The sequence below is a fragment of the Mesocricetus auratus genome, unplaced genomic scaffold (genome assembly GCF_017639785.1).
Source record: "Mesocricetus auratus isolate SY011 unplaced genomic scaffold, BCM_Maur_2.0 Super-Scaffold_100007, whole genome shotgun sequence".
Lineage (NCBI taxonomy): Eukaryota > Metazoa > Chordata > Mammalia > Rodentia > Cricetidae > Mesocricetus > Mesocricetus auratus.
In genome coordinates, this window is record NW_024429191.1 from 79,110,546 (window position 1) to 79,132,432 (window position 21,887).

General features: G+C 42.3%; 2 protein-coding genes across 14 annotated transcripts in view; one reads left to right on the forward strand and one right to left on the reverse strand.

Moving 5' to 3' along the window:
• The window catches only part of Brca1 (BRCA1 DNA repair associated), a 61,048-nt gene extending 49,362 nt beyond the window's left edge, over positions 1-11,686 (reverse strand). For 3 of the 9 annotated variants that reach the window (XM_040749763.1, XM_040749760.1, XM_040749756.1), the window contains exons 1-4: positions 11,445-11,679; positions 10,505-10,577; positions 9,262-9,360; positions 1,248-1,301 (exon numbers count right to left, since the gene is read on the reverse strand). In XM_040749763.1, coding sequence (XP_040605697.1) covers positions 1,248-1,301; positions 9,262-9,341 — 134 coding nt within the window. In that variant the 5' untranslated portion in view covers positions 9,342-9,360; positions 10,505-10,577; positions 11,445-11,679. Of the gene's footprint in view, positions 1-1,247; positions 1,302-9,261; positions 9,361-10,504; positions 10,578-11,444 lie in introns of all 9 variants that reach the window. The other 6 variants (XM_040749762.1, XM_040749761.1, XM_040749765.1 and 3 more) reach the window with 6 other exon arrangements.
• A 446-nt stretch (positions 11,687-12,132) lies between these two features.
• The window catches only part of Nbr1 (NBR1 autophagy cargo receptor), a 30,561-nt gene continuing 20,806 nt past the window's right edge, over positions 12,133-21,887 (forward strand). For 2 of the 5 annotated variants that reach the window (XM_040749769.1, XM_040749770.1), the window contains exons 1-5: positions 12,473-12,621; positions 15,084-15,155; positions 15,693-15,808; positions 20,155-20,217; positions 20,948-20,966. In XM_040749769.1, the coding sequence (XP_040605703.1) occupies positions 15,707-15,808; positions 20,155-20,217; positions 20,948-20,966 (184 nt within the window). In that variant the 5' untranslated portion in view covers positions 12,473-12,621; positions 15,084-15,155; positions 15,693-15,706. Of the gene's footprint in view, positions 12,268-12,472; positions 12,622-13,479; positions 13,601-15,083; positions 15,156-15,692; positions 15,809-20,154; positions 20,218-20,947; positions 20,967-21,887 lie in introns of those variants that run through there. The other 3 variants (XM_040749768.1, XM_040749767.1, XM_040749766.1) reach the window with 3 other exon arrangements.

Below are 21,887 nucleotides of genomic sequence, written 5' to 3' on the forward strand. Positions count from 1 at the left end.
GAGTTCATGGTTACACAGGGATATGCAGGTAAGAGTCTCAAAAAACAAGAGAAAGTAAAACAACAACAAAAAAGGGAAAAGAAAAACAAAACACTTCTAGGGAAGACAGTTTCCTTTAGAAAGAGACCTGGACACAAACAGGAAGACAAAACGACCAAGGAGGCAAGGGGACAATAACAAAAGAAGTAGCAGCATAGAGCCAGGAGCCAAGGAGCGTGGACTGTTCTGGAAACTGCCACCAGATGGAAGCAACTCTGCCAACAATTGCAATTTAGCCATCTTAAGACTCATTTTGAATTTCTGACTACTAGACCTGTAATAATATCAGGAACTGTTTAAACAAACAATAAAAAGGACAAAATTCTTAATAGCCATCCTTCAGAACGGGCAAGATAGGTCCCAGGGATACCAAATCTTTGGATACTCAATTAAAATACCTAATACAATAAAATATAAACAATAGAGGCTGGAAAGATAGTTCAGTGTTTAAAAGCACTTGCTGTTCTTCCAGAAGACCTGTTTGGTTCTCAGCAACTATACTTGGCAGTTCCCAACTGTCTGTAACTCCAGCTCCAGGAGATCCAATACCCTCTTCTAGCCTCCATGGGTACCCATACATACGTGCATATATACATTCACATAAATACAGAACCACACATATAAATAAATATTTTTAACTGTAATACATGTTTATGACTTTATATTGTTTACGGAACAATGAAAAGAAAAGGTCTGCATATATTCAATGTAGACATAATTTGCTTCCTGAATATTTTCAACCCGTGACTGGTTGACTCAGCCAGCACATAACCTCTTAGATATGGATGGCCACATGTAACTTGAATGATTTGTATATAACCTGAATTATTGATCTGGATGAACTGTAGCCTAAATATTCATTCAGTGTTCAGATCCCTATCTTCACCAGCATCATGAAGCAGGCAAGCACTGCACCTTCTCAGTAGGAAAAGCAGGAAATGCGGGAATGAACAGAAACGAGAAACTGGGAAAGCTGAACATAATTTGCTCATTTCACAATTGCTTTCAGTCTACATTCACTCTTGGACACCAAAAGAAAACTAGACAGCTATTCAAACTGACTTTACATGATTTTTTTTATACACAGATAAGCAATGTCAAAAATCAAGACCAGTTTTGTTGCTGAAGAAACAAAATGCCTCTATAAAGCTGTGTAATAAAGAACACGCACAAAAGCTAACAATTAATCTACAAAATTGTTCACTTACTTGCAAAATATGTGGTCACACTTTGTGGAAATGGGTTCTTTGATCAGTTCCAAACTAGAGGAGTACAGGGACAAAAGAGAGAATAAATGAAGTTAATTAAGTTGTTTATGAACAATTTTTTTGGGGTGTTGAGACAGGGTTTCTCTGTGGCGTCTTTGGAGGCTGTCCTGGAACTAGCTCTTGTAGACCCAGGCTAGCCTCGAACTCATGGAGATCCGCCTGCCTCTGCCTCCTGAGTGCTGGGATTAAAAACATGTGCCACCAATGCCCGGCTTAAACTAATTTTTTGGGGGGGGAGAGGTTCATCTTTATGTTTTGGTAACTGAGTCTTAGTATACATTTAGGAATGGTTCTCCACCTGGGGGTCAAATGACCCTTTCACAGGGTTACCTAAGACCATGGGGAAACACAAATATTTACATTATGATTCATAATAGTAGTAAAATTACAGTTATTGAGTAGCAATGAAATAATTTTATGGTTGGGGGTTACCACAGCATGAGGAAATATATTAAAGACTTGCAGTATTAGCTTCCTACTGAAACTAATCTAGAACCATTGATCTAGGACAATTTTTTTTAAGCATAGTGTATATACAGGGCTCAGTATTATCTGAGGTCTCAGACACCCACTAGGGATCTTGAGAAGGAAGTACCCGCCCATAGATATGTGAAGTTTACTGTACATTGTTTTGATTGTCTCACAGCATTTTAAAGTGTATTTATCAGGTGGTGGTGGTGGTGGCGGCGGCACATGCCTTTAATCCTAGCACTTGGAAAGCTGTGTAACAGTCCAGGCTGTTCCAGAACTCACTCTATAGACCATGCTTGCCTCAAACTCACAGTGATCTGCCTGCGTCTGCCTCCTGAGTGCTGGGATTAAAGACGTGTGCCACCACTGCCTAGCTTGGAATTGTATTTTGAACTGAATATGAATTTGCAAATAAAATGGAAAATGAACTGGATACACTATCATACAGAAGGAGAAATGTGCTAAAAAAAAAAAAAAACCAAGCAGGACAGAAGGGCACAGTGAAATAAACGTTGGTGGGTATACATAGAGTGGCAATAAAATACCTGAATGAGGAAGTGGAGGACAGCTGAGTCATGTAAGAAACAAGCTTTGCACTACTTAGAAAGGGACAGAGAAGCTAAGCGAGCAGAAGCATGTCTGTTTGTGTAAGGCCTCTCTCTGTGCTGAGGGGAATGATGAAGAGGGCAGAAAACTTGCCTATTTTGTCCTTAGCTTTATTCTGCGTGAGCTACGCACACTGAGTTCTGGTGGTAAAGCAGACATTAAGACAATAATGTAAGACATTAAAGAAGAGATAACTCACAGATGTGAGAGAAATACAATCCTTTCCCTGAATGTAGAAAAGCATGCTGTAAAGGGCTTAGAAAGAAATGTAATTCAAGTGGTCATGGGGCTTGTGAAGATGCAGGGAGCAATGAACACACCACAGCCTGAAGGCTGGCTTCTACTACCAGCTATGTCAGTAAGGGCAGAATAACCTCAGGCCAAGCTTTCCACCTTATCCTAGTTTTCACCTTGGCAGTCATCTGGGGCCACTTCCAGAATACAAAATCAACAAAAGAGACTGATTTGTTACTAGAGCACTATTTCTGAGACAAGCTAGACACCAAAGAGAGTTCTTAGTAAAAGAGAAATTGGATTGAGTCATGATACCAGATGGCTTTCATTCTCACCACTGACTCAACTCCGAAATAATTATATTTCAGTATGGTAATTACAATCCAAGCTATATAAACACACTGTAAACACCAACTCTGAACAGATGAAAACTCCCATATATAAAAAGGTAGTGACTATTGAAGGAAGAGCTTGAAGATGAACAGGAGTGAAAATGAAAAAAAATTAAAATGCCTCTCTTCTAGCTTCTGATAAGAGTAAATGTTTACTATAAAATTCAAATGTTTCAAACACTTTCCATGCCAATCAGTATTTTCAGCCTACTGAGTATTTGTAGTTTGAGCTTTAACAGGATGAATCACGGGGGAAAGAAGTTAGGTTTAGGGCTGAAAAACAACAAACTACCAGGTACACATTTCAGCACATAAAAAATGCTATCTGGTCATACTTGAAAAGGTAAAAAGAGCTACTAATTACCACAAGTAACTGCCAATCGAGCTAGATGTATCAGTGCATGTTTGTGGTTCCAACAACTTGGGGAGGTTGAGGTGGAAAGACCACATGAGCATAGGACAGAGAGACATCGTAAGACCCCACCTTCAAACTCCCACCCTGAACAATAAAGATAAAGCTACTACTCCCAAATAATCTAGAAATGGAAGGAATATCAGTGCAGAGACCTAAGAACTGAGGATCTACTCTACACCACCCCAAGGAACAACTTCTTTTTCTGGTTATTGTTTTGTTTTATTTTCATTGAGACATGGTTTCTATTTAGCCCTGGCTGTCCCGGAATTTGCTCTGTAGACCAGACTGGCCTCAAATTCAGAGATTCCCTTGCCTCTGTCTCCCAATCAATAGCTGAAACTAAAGACTCCAAGTAATAGTTTTTAGTCCTAATCACTTATCATTTGCAGGCATTGGTGGCATACGCCTTTAATCCCAGCACTCGGGAGGCAGTGGCAGGCAGATCTCTGTGAGTTCGAGGCCAGCCTGGTCTACAGAGCTAGTTCCAGGACAGCATCCAAAACAATACAGAGAAACCCTGTCTCGAGACACACACACACACACACACACACACAACTAACTGCAGCCAGGCATTGGTGGCACAGGCCTTTAATCCCTGCATTTGGGAGGTGGAGGCAGGTGGATTTCTGAGTTCGAGGCCAGCCTGGTCTACAGAGCCAGTGCCAGGATAAACTACAAAGCTACACAGAGAAACCCTGTCTCCAAAAACAAAACAAAAGCCCCCAAAATAACCAAACTAACTGCATGGGCTGGGCTGGGGTGTAACTGAGCAGTTTAGTGTGCCCAGCATATATTAGGGCTTGGATTCAATTCCCATTAACACACAGGGAGGAGGATTTGAATAACTAAAATTCAAGCAGGCTAGGACTGTAGATGTAATACATCACACCACGAAAGCCCTCAGTTCAATCCTAAGAGCTGCAAGAAAAATAACAAAAGCAGTAGGTTCAATCCTACTCTAGAACATTCCATACAGATGACCTTAAGCTTTAGATGTATGAATGTAGTGAACAGTCTAGCTTAAACATTATTAAAACCACCGGTTGTGGCAGAACATGTCTTTAATCCTAGCACTGGAGAGGCAGAAGCAACAAGAGGATCTCTGTGAGGTCAAAGCCAGCATGGTCTACAAAGAAAGTTCTAGTATAGCGAGAGCTGTTACACAGAGAAACTCTGTCTCAAAAAAAAAAAAAAAAAAAAAAAAGGAAGAAAAAAATTATTAAAATCAAGCCTGATGCACAGCACTTGGGAGGCAGAGGCAGGCAGATCTCTGTGAATTGAAGGCCAGTCTGGTCTACAGAGTGAGTGCCAAGACAGGCTCCAAAGCTACACAAAGAAACCCTGTCTCCAAAAACAAACAAAAAAAGAAAACCAAAAAAAAAAAAAAAAAAAAAAAAATCAAGCCTGACATGGTGGCATATCCATTTAATTCCAGCACTGGAAGGCAGAGGCAGGGGATCTCTGAGAGACGGAGGCCAGCCTGGTCTACACAGTGAATTCCAGGACAGCCAGAGCTACATAGAGAGACACTATAAAAAAATAAGAAAATAAAAAAAGGTAGCCTAAAGCTTTCAGGTGCGTACCTCTAATTCCAGTTTTTGGAGGCTGAGGTAGGAGGACCTTTGAGGCCATCTCAAGGAAGAGAGTAAGAAAAGTGCAGCAAGAAGCTAAGAAAGCCAAGTGCTGGGAAGAGAGCGCAGCAGCAACTTTCTTTCTTGCATCTTTAGTTTTTATGTATCTGAATTTTTAACTGATGGTTTAATTTGCCAGAATGAGAAAGAACATTACATTTTTATGACTGAGTCCCATGGGAATGTAAAATAAATGGACCCAAATGCCACATTATTGAAGACTTTTTGATCACTGTTTGTAATTATCCCCAGTAAGTTTAGGCTTTTCAAAACCAATCTTTCTCTTGCAACATTATTTCTGCCTCTGTGGCTCTGATAGATAGTTCATGATTTGGTTGTAAATCTCATTAGGTCTTGTTTTTGTTTAGCTTCGATGTTGAGGGCAGAGAGGCTAGCACTTTTCACATCTTGTCTCTGAAAACACTTCTTCCTTAATCTTGTTAGCTTGACTCCAAACATAAATAACAACCCCATGAAGCACAGAGGAAAAGTTACTTGAATTTATCCATCAAAGGTTAATTAAAAACTAGAAACAAAATAAAACAAAATGAAACGAAATAAACAAGCAAAAGGCACAACTGGGGGCTGGAGAGGTGGCTCAGCAGTTAAGAGCACTGGCTGCTCTTCCAGAGGACCTGGGTTCAATTCCCAGCAACCATGCGGCATTTCACAATCTGATGTCCTTTTCTGGTGGCAGGCATACATGTGGAGGCTCCAGATTGGTGCTGGCTGTCTTCCTTGCTTTCCACCTTATACACCGAGTAGGGTCTGTCACTTGAACCTAGAGCTCACTAATGTGGCTAGTCTAGCTAGCCAGCTTGATCTGAGCATCCTGTTTCTGTGAACCAAACACTAGGATTCTAGTATGTTGCCACACCCACCTAGCATTTAGGTAGATGCTGGGGATCCAAACTCCAGTCTTTGTGCTTTCATGGCAAAAGCTTTATTCACTGAGACATCCATCCAGCCCTCTATTTCTGAATGCTGTGCCCTAATAACAATGTATTTTAAAAAACATCTGAAAGCTGAGCATATGCCTTTAATCCCAGTAGAGGCAGACAGGATCCTGTAAATTCAAGATCAGTCCTGTCTACACAATGAGACACTATCCAGGAAAACAAACAAACAAACAAAATAGATTCGGCTGGGTATAGTTCAGGGATAGAGCACATACATAGCATTCAAGATTTCCTAACTGAATCCTCAGCACCAAATTAAATTAAGAACTAATTTAGGCAGGGTGTGGAGAAACAATCCTTTAATCCGGCATTTAAGAGACAGAGGCAAGAGGATATCTGAAAGTTCAAGGCCAGTTTGGTCTACACAGTGAATTCCAGGATAGCCAGAGATACACAGTAATACCCTGTATCAAAAAAAAAGCAAAAATAATTTTTAAGTTATTGAGTACCTGCTATATCATAGACACTGACCACTAAAGATAACATAAACTTCTATTTTCAAAAGAAATTTATTGTCCAGGGAAGAAGATGAATAAATTATACAGTATGTCATACAGCAACGAAGGATATAAAGAAATAATAAAGGATTCATGTCTCTAAGTTGGTTTTTAAAAAGTCTAGGGCTGGAGAGATGGCTCAGAGATTAAGAGCACTGGCTGCTCTTCCAGAGGTCCTGAGTTCAATTCCCAGCAACCACACGATGGCGGACAGTCATCTATAATGAGATCTGGTGCCCTCTTCTGGTGACCAAGCACATATGCAGGCAGAATACTGTATCTACAAACAAATAAATGTGTGTGCTATGATAAAAAAAAAAAGTCTGGTTGAGGTGCCTCAGGTCTGAGGGCAGAAGGAAGCAGGTGAATCTCTGAGTGCCAGGCCAAACTGGTGTTATGTAGTGAGTTCCAGGCCAGTTAGGGTTACATTTAAAAAAAAAAATTAAAAAAGAAAAGAAAGGGAGGGCTCGAAAGATGACTCAGTAGTTCACAAGATTTGCTGTTCCTGTAGAGTGACCTGGATTTGGTTCCCAGCACCCATGCCCAGTGGCTCACAATAGCCTCCAGCTCCAAGGGTTCTGGCATCCTCTTCTGGCTTTTTTGGGCACTCACACACATGACATTTCTATACAGAACACACACACACACACACACACACACACACACACACACACACACATGCGCACACGCGCAGGATAAATATGAAGTGTGTGGGTGTTGTTGAAATTTCACACAAGGCGGTTCCAGGACAGCCAGGGCTACACAGAGAAAAAAAAACAAACAAGAAGAAAGAAAGAAAAAGTGATTTGTGAATCAAGATTTTTCCTTCATTTTTATAAAGTGCAATATTTTTCTTTTCATATGTCTCTGTGTGTATGCACACACAAATATGTAGATGCCTGCAGAGACCAGAAGAGGACATTGGATCCCCAGGAGCTGAAGTTTTAAATGATTGTGAAATGCCCAATTAGAATGCCAGGAGAAGCCCTGTATCCCAAATGAGCAGCAAGCACTCTTAGTCACCAAGCCTCATCAATCAAACCACAAGAATCAAGATTTTCAGCCAAGCAGTGGTGGTGATCACCTTTAATCCCAGCACTGTGGAGGCACAGGCAGGTGGATCTCAGTGAGTTTGAGGCCAGCCTGGTCTACAGAGCTCCAGGACAGCTGGAGCTGTTACACAGAGAAATCCCATCTCAAAACAAAAAACAAAGACAAGAAAAAAAAAAAAAAAAAAAAAAAAAAAAAAAGAAATCAAGATTTTTCAAGCCAGGTAATTATATGGCTCAAAGGCAGAAGTAGGAGATTAGGTTGCACATTCTAAGAACGAACAGTTAAAACAAAAAACTGGGTTAAAGCTGAATGGTGGTGGCACACACCTTTAATCTCAGCACTTGGGATGCAAAGGCAGGATCTCTATGAATTCCAGGACAGGCTCCAAAGCTAGAGAGAAACCCTGTCTCAACCTACCCCGACCCCCCACCAAAAAAAAGCTGGGCTACACATCTAAATAATGCACAGAATGAGAAAGGGAGAAGGGAAACAATTCTAATTTTCATTCCCAGCTATTCACCAAGAGGTTCTGGGGGTTGGAGAGATGGCTTCACAGTTAAGAGCACTGACTGCACTTTCAGAGGTCCTAAGTTCAATTCCCAGCAACTGCATGGTGGCTCACAACCATCTGTAATGGAATCTGATGCCCTCTTCTGTCATACAGGAATACATGCAAATAGGGTACTCACATACCTAAAATACATAAATATATCTTTAAAAGAGATTCTGATGTGGATTTTATTTATTTTACATATCTGAGAAACTCTAAAAGAGAGCATTTTATGAGTGCTTGGGGTTTTTAAAAACAGATTTACTTTAGTTTGGCTTTTGAGATAGGGTCTCACTGTGTGGTCCTGATTAGCCTAGAATCTTGCTTTGTAGGTCGGAATGGCCTTGAACGGTGACCAATCTGCCTCTACCACCCAAGTTCTAGGATTGAAGACATGCACCACCACACCCAGCCCAAGATTCATTCTGAATTGTGTGTATGTGCGCTACTGTGTGGAGGTTTATAGCGAATAATCGAGGCTATATAGGGAAAAACATGGGGTTCACTCCTACAGAGGTTCACTCCTACAGAGGTGTGCAAATGAGGGAAGACACTCATGGAGGAGACAAGAGTCTATCAGGTTCTCTGGAATTAAGAGTTATAGGTGGTTATCAGCCATCTAACCTTGGTACTAGAAAGTGAACTTGAGGCTTTGGAAAGCACAGTATAGACCCTTAACCATGAGCCATCTCTCCAGTCCTAGCGTAGGCTTTTGAACATTGGTTATGCAGGAACCCCTACTTAACTTGGAGCCTAAAGCATGAGTTAAGTTACTCTACTTCCAAGGTAGGCATCCAAGCCTGAGTTAAAAAAGAAATGGAACATTATTTACTAGGGTCATTTGAAGAGATCAGGTTGGTCCTATAGCTGGAAGAAAAACCGAAGTGTCACTTACTCTAACCAGAACCCTGTTCCAAGGAAGAACAAATCAAAATAAAAGATAATTTTTGTTTGGGAAAAGAGGAAGGGGGGATGACAGGTGAATATTACTTTTCTATATTTTTAAAACTCTTCAGTTATGAAAAATACAATCATTTTGATATTAACAGATTGCTTTGCTCTCTACTATGCAAAGCCACGCCTACTCATTTGCATGAAAGATAATCTTACAACAGTTCTCACATTAATAACCTTTCATTGACTTACCAGATTGGACACTCTAGGAGTTTCTGCATAGCATGAAGGACATTTTGTACTTCTTCGATTTGAACAGCAGATAAATCCATTTCTTCCAGGTATGGTGAACTTAAACGAAAATTTAAAACAACATGTAATTAAACAACTTTAAAAGGCTTTTATATATAGTTGCTTACATGCCATTTTTTTTCTTTTCTTTTTTTCTTTTTTCTTTTTTTTGATTTTTCTAGACAGGGTTTCTCTGTGGCTTTGTAGCCTGTCCTGGAACTAGCTCTTGTGGACCAGGCTGGTCTCACACTCATAGAGATCCTCCTGTCTCCGCCTCCCAAGTGCTTGGATTAAAGGTGTATACTACTGGTTGGCCTTCTTCTTTTTTTAAAGATGTATTTGTTTATTATGTAGATGGTGTTATACCTGCAGGTCATGTGGTACTGGGAACTGAACTCAGGACCTGTGGAAGAGCAGCCCGTGCTCTTAGCCTCTGAGCCGTCTCTCCAGCTCCTTCTTTTCTTTTTTGAGGTAAGATCCCATATAGCCCACAGACTTTGTGCTTTCATGTACTCAAGGCTATTCTTACCCCTGATCCTTCCGCCTTCATCCCCTTACTGCTGGAATTACTAGGGTAAGTCATCCCCATCCACCCTCTTGGGGGGAGTTCTCACTCTGTTGCCCCCACAAGCCTGGAAATCACTATGCAGCTCATATTAGCCTCCAACTTGTAGCAATCCTTCTGCTCCAGCCTGATGAGTGCTGAGCTACCTCACCTCACTTGTCATTCTAAAAAAGAGAATTTAAGTTTGCTTTAGAATTCTACCAACCATAGAGCTGATGAAAAACATCTTCATAAGAAAACAAACAAAATAAGCCACCTCAGGGTCTGGGGAGATGGCTCAGTGATTACTAGGATGTGCCTATCCTTCAGAGGATCAGAGTTCAATTTCCAGTATCTGTGCCAGGTGTCTGGGCCTCTATATCCAGGCCAGAACCGCTGAACACATACACACATAATTTAAAAAATGAATCTTTAAATAAAAACAAGTTCTAGTAGTTGCTCTTTGTAGTTAGCAGTCTAAATTCTTGATTCTTTGGTATTTAGCCTCTAAAGCATTCCTTTGGTCCTTCCTTTCTCCAAGGAAAGGAAAGCTGCAGTGGAGTTACTGGAGAGAAGTGGTGGCTAACAGCTTTCTCCAGAGTCCCGGTTTTCTTTTTCTTGCTTAGAATCAAAGCCAAGTAGGGCACAGTGTCGACATACCTATAGTCCCAGGAAATGGAGAAGCTGAAGGAGAAGGGTGACTTGATCTCAAAAGTTCAGCAGTCTTCCTGAGCTAGACAGGAAGACCAAAATCAGTCAGGTATGGTGGTGCAATACTGTACTTCCAACACTCTGGAGGTGCAGGCAAGGTCACCTTGAGCTACATAAGGAGCTCAAGGCCACCCCACGTACAGAAGTCCCGGTCCTCAAAAAGTCCCAAACTAATGGGCATAGTAGAGGAGGCCTCTAACCCCTTCTCCTCGGAGGCAGGGGCAGGTGGATGAGTTCGAGGCATGCCTGCTCTACATAAGGAGTCTCAAGTCAGCCAGAGCTACATAATGAGACTGTTTCAGACACTAAACAAACAAAAACTAAAACCAGAGAAACCCTATCTCGAAAAACCAAAAAATAAAAATAAAACCAAAACAAAGAGAAACGCACTTTTTATTTTAAGTCGCCAAAAACAAACAATAAAACTGCTGACGCTCCTCCCCTCTCCTCTTCTCCCCCTGTTACGGCACTTAGCCTCAAGGTACTCTTTAAAGAATCCCCCCCCCGCCCGCGACAGCATTCATTACTATTGGCGTTCCTTTATGCACTTCGCTTCTAGCACCTTCTGTGAAATAGACGTGGATTTCCCTGCCCCCCTCTGCCCTCCTTTCCTCTCATCCTTCAGCCATCATCCTTGCACTGCCCCCAAGGCACGACTACAGCCCGGACGCCCCCTCCCATGCCTTGCCTTCTTCCTCACAGCCGTCCCCGCGAAGGCACCAACTGCACCCCTCCTAGGAGTCCTTTCAGTTTCCTCCACAACGCCCTGGACTCCGGTTCCGTCCCAGGCATTCTCCTACTCGGTAAACACCCGGCTCCACCGGCAGTTTCCCGTCCTTCACACGAGCATCGCTAGGTACCCTCTCTGTTCCTCACGGCTGCCTCTCACCTTTACACCGAGCAAAACGTCCGTACTCCCGAGCCCCTTGGCCCAAATCCCGGAGAAGCCTCTAGAAAAGCGCTAGGTCCAACCGCGGCACCAGCGGCCGCCGCGCAGCCGCAATTACAATTTATCTGTAATTCCCGCGCTCTGTGTCGCCAAGGAAACCGGTCGCTTGGCGGCTGAGCGCTGGCCTCTAGGAACACAAGATCCAGACACGTCAGCGGAAGGGAGAGGGGAAAAAAAGAGGTGGACACCCTTTCCGGGTTCGGGATTGGCCAGCTCGTCTTTCCTTGTATGTCGTAACTAGAAAGAGACGGAAGAGAAAGAATTTTGAGTTTCCTCTTAGGCAGCCGCCCCTTCGCATCTACGCTTGCTTATTACGTCACAGTAATTCCGTACAAAGGGTCGGAATCGCTACCCGAGGCCGGAAGATGAGCGCAAGGTAGTGACCAAAGTAGCTGCAGGACGAGGCCTCATCCCTCCCTGAGTCTTCCTGCCATGGAAGTCTCCAGTTTAGGTAAAAAAAGGATTGTGTAAAAAGAACTACCAATTCCAGCATGCATTGCGGGACGAAAGGACTTCACAGCGTCCCTTGGAATCTGTAGTCTTAGGGAGCGGAGCTTCCAACACCGGAAGCTGGCACGATCACCACAGCAACTCAGTTAATACAGCGGAGACCTTCTCGCGGTTATGCAGGTTAGCTGCTGTACGTCGCAGGCATCCTGTTTACATGTCTTGCTCACAGAGACTAGACTGATAGAAGCTGCAATCCCAGGAAGACTACAATTCCCATCCAGCCCCGCGATTCTCGGGTAACTAGTCCTCCAAGGTCAGTGACCTTAGGGAAGCAGAGGGCGGCCAATCGGCTTGGGAAAGGGAAATCCACTCCGCTGACATCTGCGCACTAGTTCCGCCCCTCGGCCTGGGTGTTTGTTATTGTTGTGCGGGTCAGATAGCTTCTGTCCCGCCCTTGCCAACGCAGCATTGACCAATCGGTGGAGTGGTGGTTTTGAGGGACAAATAGTTAGAACCAATCATTTTGTCGGAAACTCAGAGAAACATGGGACTAGTCCCGGTCTCTGTCCGCCATGTTAGATTCACCCCGCAGGGCTAAGCAGCGGAGCTGGCAGCAAGCGGTCCTTGCACCGGCCACGGGCAAGCGCCCCCCGTGGGCGGAAAGCTGGTAAGGAAGCCACTGCAGTTCCCTAGGAGTGGGGTCACGTCGTTCGTAGAGGTCTCGGGGAAGTTCAAGGGGAGAATCTTGAAAAGAGGAGTGACTATTTCCGTGTTGAGGGGCAGCCAGTCCTTTGAGTGGCCAGACAGCTGCCTGGGTTGTCAGCGACACTGGGGTGTATATGCTGCTTGAAGGAGCGTCTTCATGGCTTAGAAAGGCCTGTTTCTGCTAGGAGAAAGTCAAAATCCCCCGGGACAAAAAGAGGGCCTCCGGTGGTGCTGACACTCACTGCCCTGAGGACATGGAATTCCGGGAAACGAGAACTGGAAGACTAGATTAGGTGTGTGTGAGAAGAAGGGGCATACGTCTTCCTCCTTCTGAGTATTCCTCTTTTTGGGACTCTGTTGAAGATATCTTGGTCTAGGACCTTCCGTGTTAGAGAGCATCGTTTTCCCTTTTTGTCAAGCACCCAGCTTTCAGATCACCAATTTTAAACCGTAGGTAGCTTTAAACAACTCTGCTAGACACAATAGAGTTCAGATCCGCCTTACTAGTATTATTTTGTCGAGGTTGAAAAAAAATCCTATGGGAAGAAGCTGACTTTGTCACATGAATGTGAGTCAATAAGGCATGAGTTTACAGTGCCACTTAGGAAAGCTGCAGGCTTAGGCCCAGCTACCTGACCGATGGCTGTAAACAATGGGGAATACGGGAGGTTAACTTACCTTTGATATTTTCACAAGTTCAAGATTAATGCTCTGGCTGAATTTTCACATGTAAGTCACAGTGAGGTGGGCCTTTTCTGAAGACCTGTATATTGGCTAGCTAAACTAGACTCTCTCACTTCCTGTTTTCTCCCATTGACAGAGCAGCTGGATGAACTCCAAAGTATGGAAACTAATTCTCACTTGTGTCATTTGAGAACGGGGAAGATTAGTTTCCTTCCAGACAGAACAGTGTGGAAGTGTATTTCTTGAAGTTGAAAAGAGTGAGTGTGTTTCAGAATGTTTTCTTTTGGCACACTCAGTCACTTCATTTTCCTGATTTAAAAAAACTCCAAAACCCTGCCTAAATTTTAAAGATTCTAGGGAAGAATTGCATTTTAGGTAAATGAATGCTGGATGTCAACAGGATTGATGCTAGAGGCTAGTATTTGGCAGTGAGCTTAACTCTAGATGAAGACAAGTCATGGAAAAAATTGGATAATTGAGTCTCTAAAATAATCTGTGATTAAAAACACAAGGTTTTTTTTGTTTTGTTTTGTTTTGTTTTGTTTTTTGGTTTTTCGAGGCAGGGTTCCTCTGTAATGTTTTGGAGGCTGTCCTGGAACTTGCTCCGTAGACCAGGCTGACCTGGAACTAAGAGATCCTCCTGCCTCTGCCTCCCAAGTGCTGGGATTAAAGGCGTATGCTACCAACGCCCGGCTCAAGAAGTTCTTATGATAATAGTTTTCATATTTGAATAGTATTTGAAAGAATGCTACATACTGGGACTAGAGAGATTGCTCAGAAGTTAAAAGCACTGAGTTCAAGTCCCAGCACCACATGGTAGTTCCCAACTATCTATAATGAGATCTGGTGCTCTCTTCTAGTGTGCAGGCAGGAACAATGTATACACAATAAATTTAAAAAAAAAAAGAATCCTACATACTTTGTGGTGCTGGAAATTGGCCCTACAGCTTTGTACTTAAGTGATCTGGTTCCTTACTCCCAGTCCCTAGATCAAGATTTTATTATATCCCTTTGATAACACTGTTACTGCCAGCAAAATAGACTTTGTTTTACAGTAAATGAGTGAAGCTCAGAGATAAGCAGTCTTGCCCACAGTTGTGTGGCCTGTCTTGTGGCAGAACTGTAGCTGGGACCCAAGTCTTCCCATCCTATTGGCTCCCTTCATTGACATTGGCAACATCTAGGACTTAATCTTGTTCATTTCTTGTTTGTGGAGCAGAATCTGGCTCTTTCTACATGCAGATTGAAAATGGGATGGATATTTTAAGAGGCGACATTTTTTGACAGTGTCTACTACTTATAGCTTTAAAAGTAAGCAACATCTTTCGTTAAAATCAAATAGGTTGTTTTTCTAGGGGTGGAGGTGTTTCGGGACAGGGTTTCTCTGTGTAACAGCCTTGGCTATCCTGTAACTGGCATTTGTAGACTAGGGATTCCACCTCCCTCTGCCTCCCAAGTGCTGGTATTACAGGCATGTGCCACTACTGCCTGGCTAAAATCAAATAGATTTTAACAGTAGGCATTTAATTAGGAAATTGCTCCCCTCCCCAAACCACACCTCTTTTTTTGTTTGTTTGTTTTTGCTTTTATGAGACAGGGTTTCTCTGTATTGTTTTGGAGGCTGTGGTACCAGCCCGGCCTCGAACTCACAGAGATCCGCCTGCTTCTGCCTCCTGAGTGCTGGGATTAAAGGCGTGCACCACCACCGCCCAGCAACCACAGGACTTCATTGTTTTCTAGGCTGGCCTAGAATAGAACTCTTGGACTCCAGCTACCATCCTGCTTCAACTTCCTGAGTAACTGGGATTACAGGTGTGTGCCACTCTGCCTTTTCTTCTCTCTCTCTCTCTCTCTCTCTCTCTCTCTCTCTCTCTCTCTCTCTCTCTCTCTCTCTCTCTCATTCTATGTGCATTGGTGCTTTGCTATGGGTGTCAGGTCCTCTGGAACTGGAATTACAGACAGTTGTGAGCTGCCACGTGGGTGCTGTGAATTGAACCCCGGTCCTTTGGAAGAACAGTCTTAATCAATGAGCTCTTAACCACTGAGCCTCTCCATCCTTTGGATTTTATTTCTAATGTGCAAGTTCTAAATGAGTTTAACTCTGTAACATAAGTGCAAATCTTTATGGCATAGTTTGAGCATTAGTGTCTTTATTTCTGAGAAAAAGAAGAAATCCTTATGTAACAGTGAGATTTGATATATAACACACTACTAGAGAGTAAATCATGTAACAGTAGGGGCATTGTTTTCTTATTCACTATGATCTCCCAAATCTAACATATATTAAACCTAATGTGTCTCTGTGGGTTTTTAATCCCTTCCTCTTTTTTCAACCATCCATCTTCTCAGCCCCACCTCACAGCATGGAACCACAGGTTACTCTAAATGTGACTTTTAAAAATGAAACTCAAAGCTTCCTGGTGTCGGATCCAGAAAATACAACTTGGGCTGATGTTGAAGCTATGGTGAGTATCACTTTGTTCTGTTTTCCAGTAGTTTAAATACAGTCAGTCTTTTAAGATGTACCTAGTTTTAGCAATTCTTTTCATAACTGTTAAGTTTGTCATCATTACCATTTCTGGATATTTTGAAAAATAGTTTTTGACATGGTTTCATTATTTGTATAAGATTTGTACCAAGAATCTGAGGGATAAGTTAGTGTGTCCTTTACCCTAGCCAGGCTAGGGCAGTGTTGTCTAGCTGGAGAGTACATGCATCGCTGCTGTTTGTTAACTGCCAAGGATAGGACTTGTATTTTGCAAGACCTGCCAGTTGCTTTACTGTTGGGTCAAAGGTTGGCTATCTCAACATTGGCAAAAAGCAAAACCCCATGGGTGTTTTTGCTCATAGTTTCTCTCATTCAGGTTGCCCTTTGCACTCCTCTGCCTTCACTGGTTTGCCTTGGTCAATGTTTTACTATTTGGGCACCTGTGTTTAAAGTAACCATTTGGTTACAATCATGTCTTTACCTGGTTATCTGTGTGGGTAGCTTAAAAAGGAAGGAGATGTTAGAAGGGCCTTCCAAAATGTTACATTCTAGTTCCCTGCATTCCCCAGATTTCACTCTATACATTCCTGGGCAGATGGTTATTGGGAAAGTACTGGGATTTTTGAAAATGATCTGAGCACCAGTTAACCTCTCTTTCCCTAGTAGCAGGGTGAGTTGACAGCTTTCGTTTTTCTTTTATTGTAAAAATTTAAGTTATAAAAGTGTAATACATGCCCATTAAAAGACATGAAACCGGCCTGGAGAGATGGCTCAGAGGTTAAGAGCACTGGCTGCTCTTCCAGAGGCCCTAAGTTCAATTCCCAGCAACCACATAGTGGCTCACTGCCATCTGTAACGAGATCTGGTGCCCTCTTCTGGCCTGCGGGGACACATGCTGGCAGAACACAGTACATTAAAAAAAAAAAAGACATGAAACTATCAAGATGCAAGGAGATAATGTCTGTACACAAACTTCTACCCTGTATCTACCACCCACACCTCCTTTAAATAACTGGAGGTAACAGCCCTGAGTATTCCCCACTTTTCCATGTTCCATGTTCATGCAGGTATCATGCTAGGGTCATAGGAAACACTGTTCTGCAGGTTGCTTTTCTTGCGCAACAGTGTAATGTAGCCATAGTTTTTAATCATCAGACACAGAGCAAAGTTTGTTATGCTGAACACTGGATGTAATTGTTACTGGTTGTTTACCAGGATTTTCTTTTCACATTATAAAATAGACAAGACCTACACATCTCTCCGTATGTATAATTTATGTATTCTATGGGGTAGACTCTATCCAAAGGTGAGGTGTGATTTTGAATTTTTAAAAATTGTGGTGTGGGGTGGGGCTCCTTCCTTTGACTTTTATGTGAGTTCTGGGATCAGTCTCAGATTATCAGACTTTTATATATTGTATACAAGTACTTTACTACTTAAGCCATCTCATTAGCCCTGACTTTTAAGTTTTTATAGATAGTGCCTATGGTGGTGGCCTAGTGTTTTAAGAGTACTTGGCTCCCTTCCAAAGGACCCAGTCCCGCAGCCAGATGGCAGCTCACAAGTATCTTTAACTGCACTTCTAGAACATCAGATGCACTCTCCTGGCCTCTCCAGGCACACACCTGGTACCCAGATTTACATGAAGGCAAAACACCCATGTGCATAAAATTAAATTAAAAACACATTAATGGACCGGGCAATGGTGGCACACATCTTTAATCCCAGCACTTAGTAGGCAGAAGCAGATGAATTTCTGAGTTCAAGGCCAGCCTGGTATACAAAGAGAGTTCCAAGACGGCCAGAGTTATTACACAGAGAAATTCTTTCTGGAAAAGAAAAAAGAAAATTAAGGAATATTATTTTCAGGTGTGTTACTTTAGTTTATGTTGCATTTGTTTAACTCTGTGAAGCTGTGATTCTTTGCCCCTCTAAAACACCTGATGGTCTTAATAAAGAGCTGAATGGCCAATAGCGAGGCAGGAGACAGGACAGGCAGGGCTGGGGAGCAGAGAATATAAATAGAAGGAAATACAAGGAAGAAGTAGCCAGAGAAGGAGGAGGACTCCAGGAGCCAGCCTGCCAGCTACACAGCAAGCTCAGAGTAAGAAATAAAGACAGGTGGTATACCGAATTGAAAAGTAAAAGCCGAGAGGCAAAAGGTGGATACAATAATTTAAGAAAAGCTGGTGCTGGGCGGTGGTGGCGCACGCCTTTAATCCCAGCACTTGGGAGGCAGAGGCAGGTGGATCTCTGAGTTCGAGGCCAGCTTGCTCTACAAGAGCTAGTTCCAGGACAGCCTCCAAAGCCACAGAGAAACCCTGTCTCAAAAAACAAAAAAAACAAAAAGAAAGAAAGAAAGAAAGGAAGAAAAGAAAAGCTGGCAAGAAACAAGCCAAGCTAAGGCTGGTCTTTCATAACTAAGAATAGGCCTCCATGTGTAATTTATTTGGGAGCTAGGTGGTGGGCCCCTCAAAAAGCTGAAAAAACCAAAGGAGTAAATCATCACACACAAACTCAACAAAAAAAATTTAATGGGTAACTGCCAAGTATTTCACAGAATTATGACAGTGCACAGAAAAAAACTACGGGATGCCTTGAGTTTTGCTTTGTATGCAGTACTGGGGATCAAACATGGGGCCTTCTACATGCTAGATAAGCACTCTGCCACTTAGCTATGTCCCTTGCCCTGAATGTTTTCCAAAAGAAAAAAGTTTACCCTCTGAACCTGCCCAATTGTCTGTTTACATTGTTTAGCAATAAAGTTGAATGTTTTTATGTATTTATTAGGCATTCCTCGCCGGGCGTTGGTGGCCCACGCCTTTAATCCCAGCACTTGGGAGGCAGAGGCAGGCGGATCTCTGTGAGTTCGAGGCCAGCCTGGTCTACAAGAGCTAGTTCCAGGACAGCCTCCAAAGCCACAGAGAAACCCTGTCTCGAAAAACAAAAAACAAAAAAAACAAAAAAAAATTAGGCATTCCTCTTTCCTCTTCTGTAAATTTTCTGCATATTTTCACTTGTATTAGTTTTTTTTTTCTTTTAAGTTTCTCTGTGTATCTCTGACTGTTCTGGAACTCACTATATAGACCAATCTGGCTTCAAATACACAGAAATCTGCTTGCCTCTGCCTCTCAAATGCTGGGAGTAGAAACTTAAAGATGTGTCCTACCACTGGACCCTACTGTCAGTTTTGATGATCTTTTCCGTGTTTGCAGATATTACTCCCTTATCTGTTACCACTTGCAGATATTTTCTCTCAGTCTGTTTTCTCTGTGTTTGTAATTTTTTTTGTTTATTTATTCTTTATGTACACTGGTGTTTTGCCTGCATGTATGTCTGTGTGAGGGTGTCAGATCTTGGAGTTATAGATGGTTGTGAGCTGCCATGTGGGTGATGGGAATTGAACCCAGGTCCTCTTGAAGAGCAGCCAGTGCTCTTAACTGCTAAGCACAACCTCTGAGTTGTTTTTTAAAACTGTATTAGGATGTTTTGCTGGAAATGTACTTCTGCACTCACAAAGCCCTGCATTGAATCCCATTACAAAAAGAATAGAAACAAGGGGCCAGGTAGTAGACTCTGAGGGTTAAGCCCATGCCATGTAGATGTCAGCCCAGCTCTTTTTTTCCCAAGCACCTATATAAATGTCAGGTGGGTGTTATGGCCTGTCTATAACCTGCTACTTAAGAAACATAGTGGCTGGAGAGATGATGGCTCAGAGGTTAAGAGCACTGCCTGCTCTTCCAAAGGTCCTGAGTTCAATTCCCAGCACCCACATGGTGGCTCACAACCATCTGTAATGAGATCTGGTGCCCTCTTCTGGCATGCAGGGATACATGCAGACAAAACACTGTATACATAACAAATAAATAAACCTTAAAAAAAGAAAAAGAAAAAGAAACATAGTGCATCCTAAAAGCAGAAGTAAATTGGTGCTGGGCGGTGGTGGTGCACACCTTTAATTCCAGCACTCGGGAGGCAGAGGCAGCCGGATCTCTGTGAGTTCAAGGCCAGCCTGTTCTACAGAGCGAGTTCCAGGACAGCCTCCAAAACAATACAGAGAAACCCTGTCTCGAAAAACCAAAAAAGAAAGAAAGAAAATTGGCTAATGAGGCTAGCCTAATTGGTGAGCTTTGGGTTCAAGAAACTCTGCCTCACTACAAGGTGGAGATGCATGAACTGATGATACCTGCAAGCTGTAAGAGCCGTGGTCTTGGAAAGGTCTACACCAAACCACCCACAGGCCAAAAAGGGGGGAGACTAAAAAAGAATGAAGTTAAAATATTTATACGCTGAGATACACTAATCCATTTGTTTTGTTTGCAGGTAAAAGTTTCATTTGATCTGAATACTATTCAAATAAAATACCTGGATGAGGAAAATGAGGAGGTAAAGTAACTGTGGACCCCCTTTTAAATATTTAAAATAAGGATCTTTTCCAGAGTGAAGCAGAGTTTCAAAAGTTCAGAATATAAAGTTCATTGTAATGGCTCACACCCATATTTCCAGTACTTGGGAGACTGAGGCTTGAGAATCCTAGGAAGTTTAAGGTCAACCTGGGCTTTAGAACAAAATATTATCTTAGTGGGCCATAAAGGAAAAAGACAAAGAAAGAGGTTCAGAATAATATTATTCATTTGCCTAATAGTTTAAATATACTTCATTCATGACAATTAGTGGCATCTGAGATGGAGCTGAGAAATGGGAAAGCAACATGGAGAGTATCAGAGAGAGGAGCTAAAACTATAACAAGGCTGTCATTTAGTTAATGATGCTGCTGCTGCTAATAGGGGCTCTTTAAACTAAGTGGTTAATGTATCAGACTAGCAGTACTGTATTGGGTATCTTCATTTTATCATGAGGAACCAGAGGCACTGAAAGATGAGGGATTTTATCCAAAGACATAAAAATAATGAAGTAGGGGCTTTAGATCCCAGGCCTCCTAGCCCTACAGTGTCCTACCTGTTCATGTCCCTAAGATAAAACAGAGCGCATTATTTAAATCCGTTGTGGAAATGCTAAACACTGAAGCTAGGAATTGGACATGAGACTGGCCCTGGTTAATATAAATGCTCAGTGATGAGACTTAGCATTCACTGTTGCCTTTTTCTCTTCATAGGTATCCATCAATAGTCAAGGTGAGTTCCTGAGAACAATCTAGTCAACTTTACTTCAAATTTGCCTGACATGGTAAAATCTGTCTGTAAGTCCAGTACTGAGCAGGCTGAGGCAGGAGGATTTCAGGTTTAAGGGCGATCTGGGCTACATAGTGAATCAAATTTATCTGCTCATTGAGGTGTTTTCATTTCAACTATGTTTTGCTCTAGCATACATTTTAGAATAGAATTTGTTGTGCTGTAAATTGACACTGTACCATGGGCACTAGTTTCATAAGAGATTTTTCTTTTCCTTTTTTCTTTTTGAGGCAGTCTCAGGAGGTAGCCCTGGCTGGCTTCAAATTTAGTGTGTTGCCTAGGATGACTTTAAACATATAATTGTCAGAGCTGGAGAGAGGACTCAGAGGTTAAGAACACTGACTGCTCTTCTAGAGGACTTGGGTTCAATTCCCAGCACCCACATGGCAGCTCACAACTGTCTGTGACTCCTGTTTCAGGGCCTCCAACACCCACAAACAAAAATACATGCAGGCAAAATACCAATGTACGTAAAAATAGAAATAATTTTTTTTAAAAAATCCATACATTCTCTTGCCTCTACCTCCCGAATGCTGAGATTACAATTCTATGCCTCTGGCCCCACTTTATGCAGTGCTAGGAATCAAATTCAGAGCTTGGCACAGGTGAGGCAAGCACTCTACCAACTCCACTACATCCCTAGCCTCAGAAGGGATTTTTATTGTATACCTTAAAAAAAAAAATAGAAGATGGTACATTTGCATGGACCATAAGGACAGGCGTTATCCAATTTAAAATGCTAATCCTCTGGAAATAATATACATCTAGTTCATCACATACAATTCATTCTGCTAGCGTTGCATTTGTTCTGACCTGGCACATATGTGAATTTCAATGCATAGGCAAACTGCATTCCCATGTTTA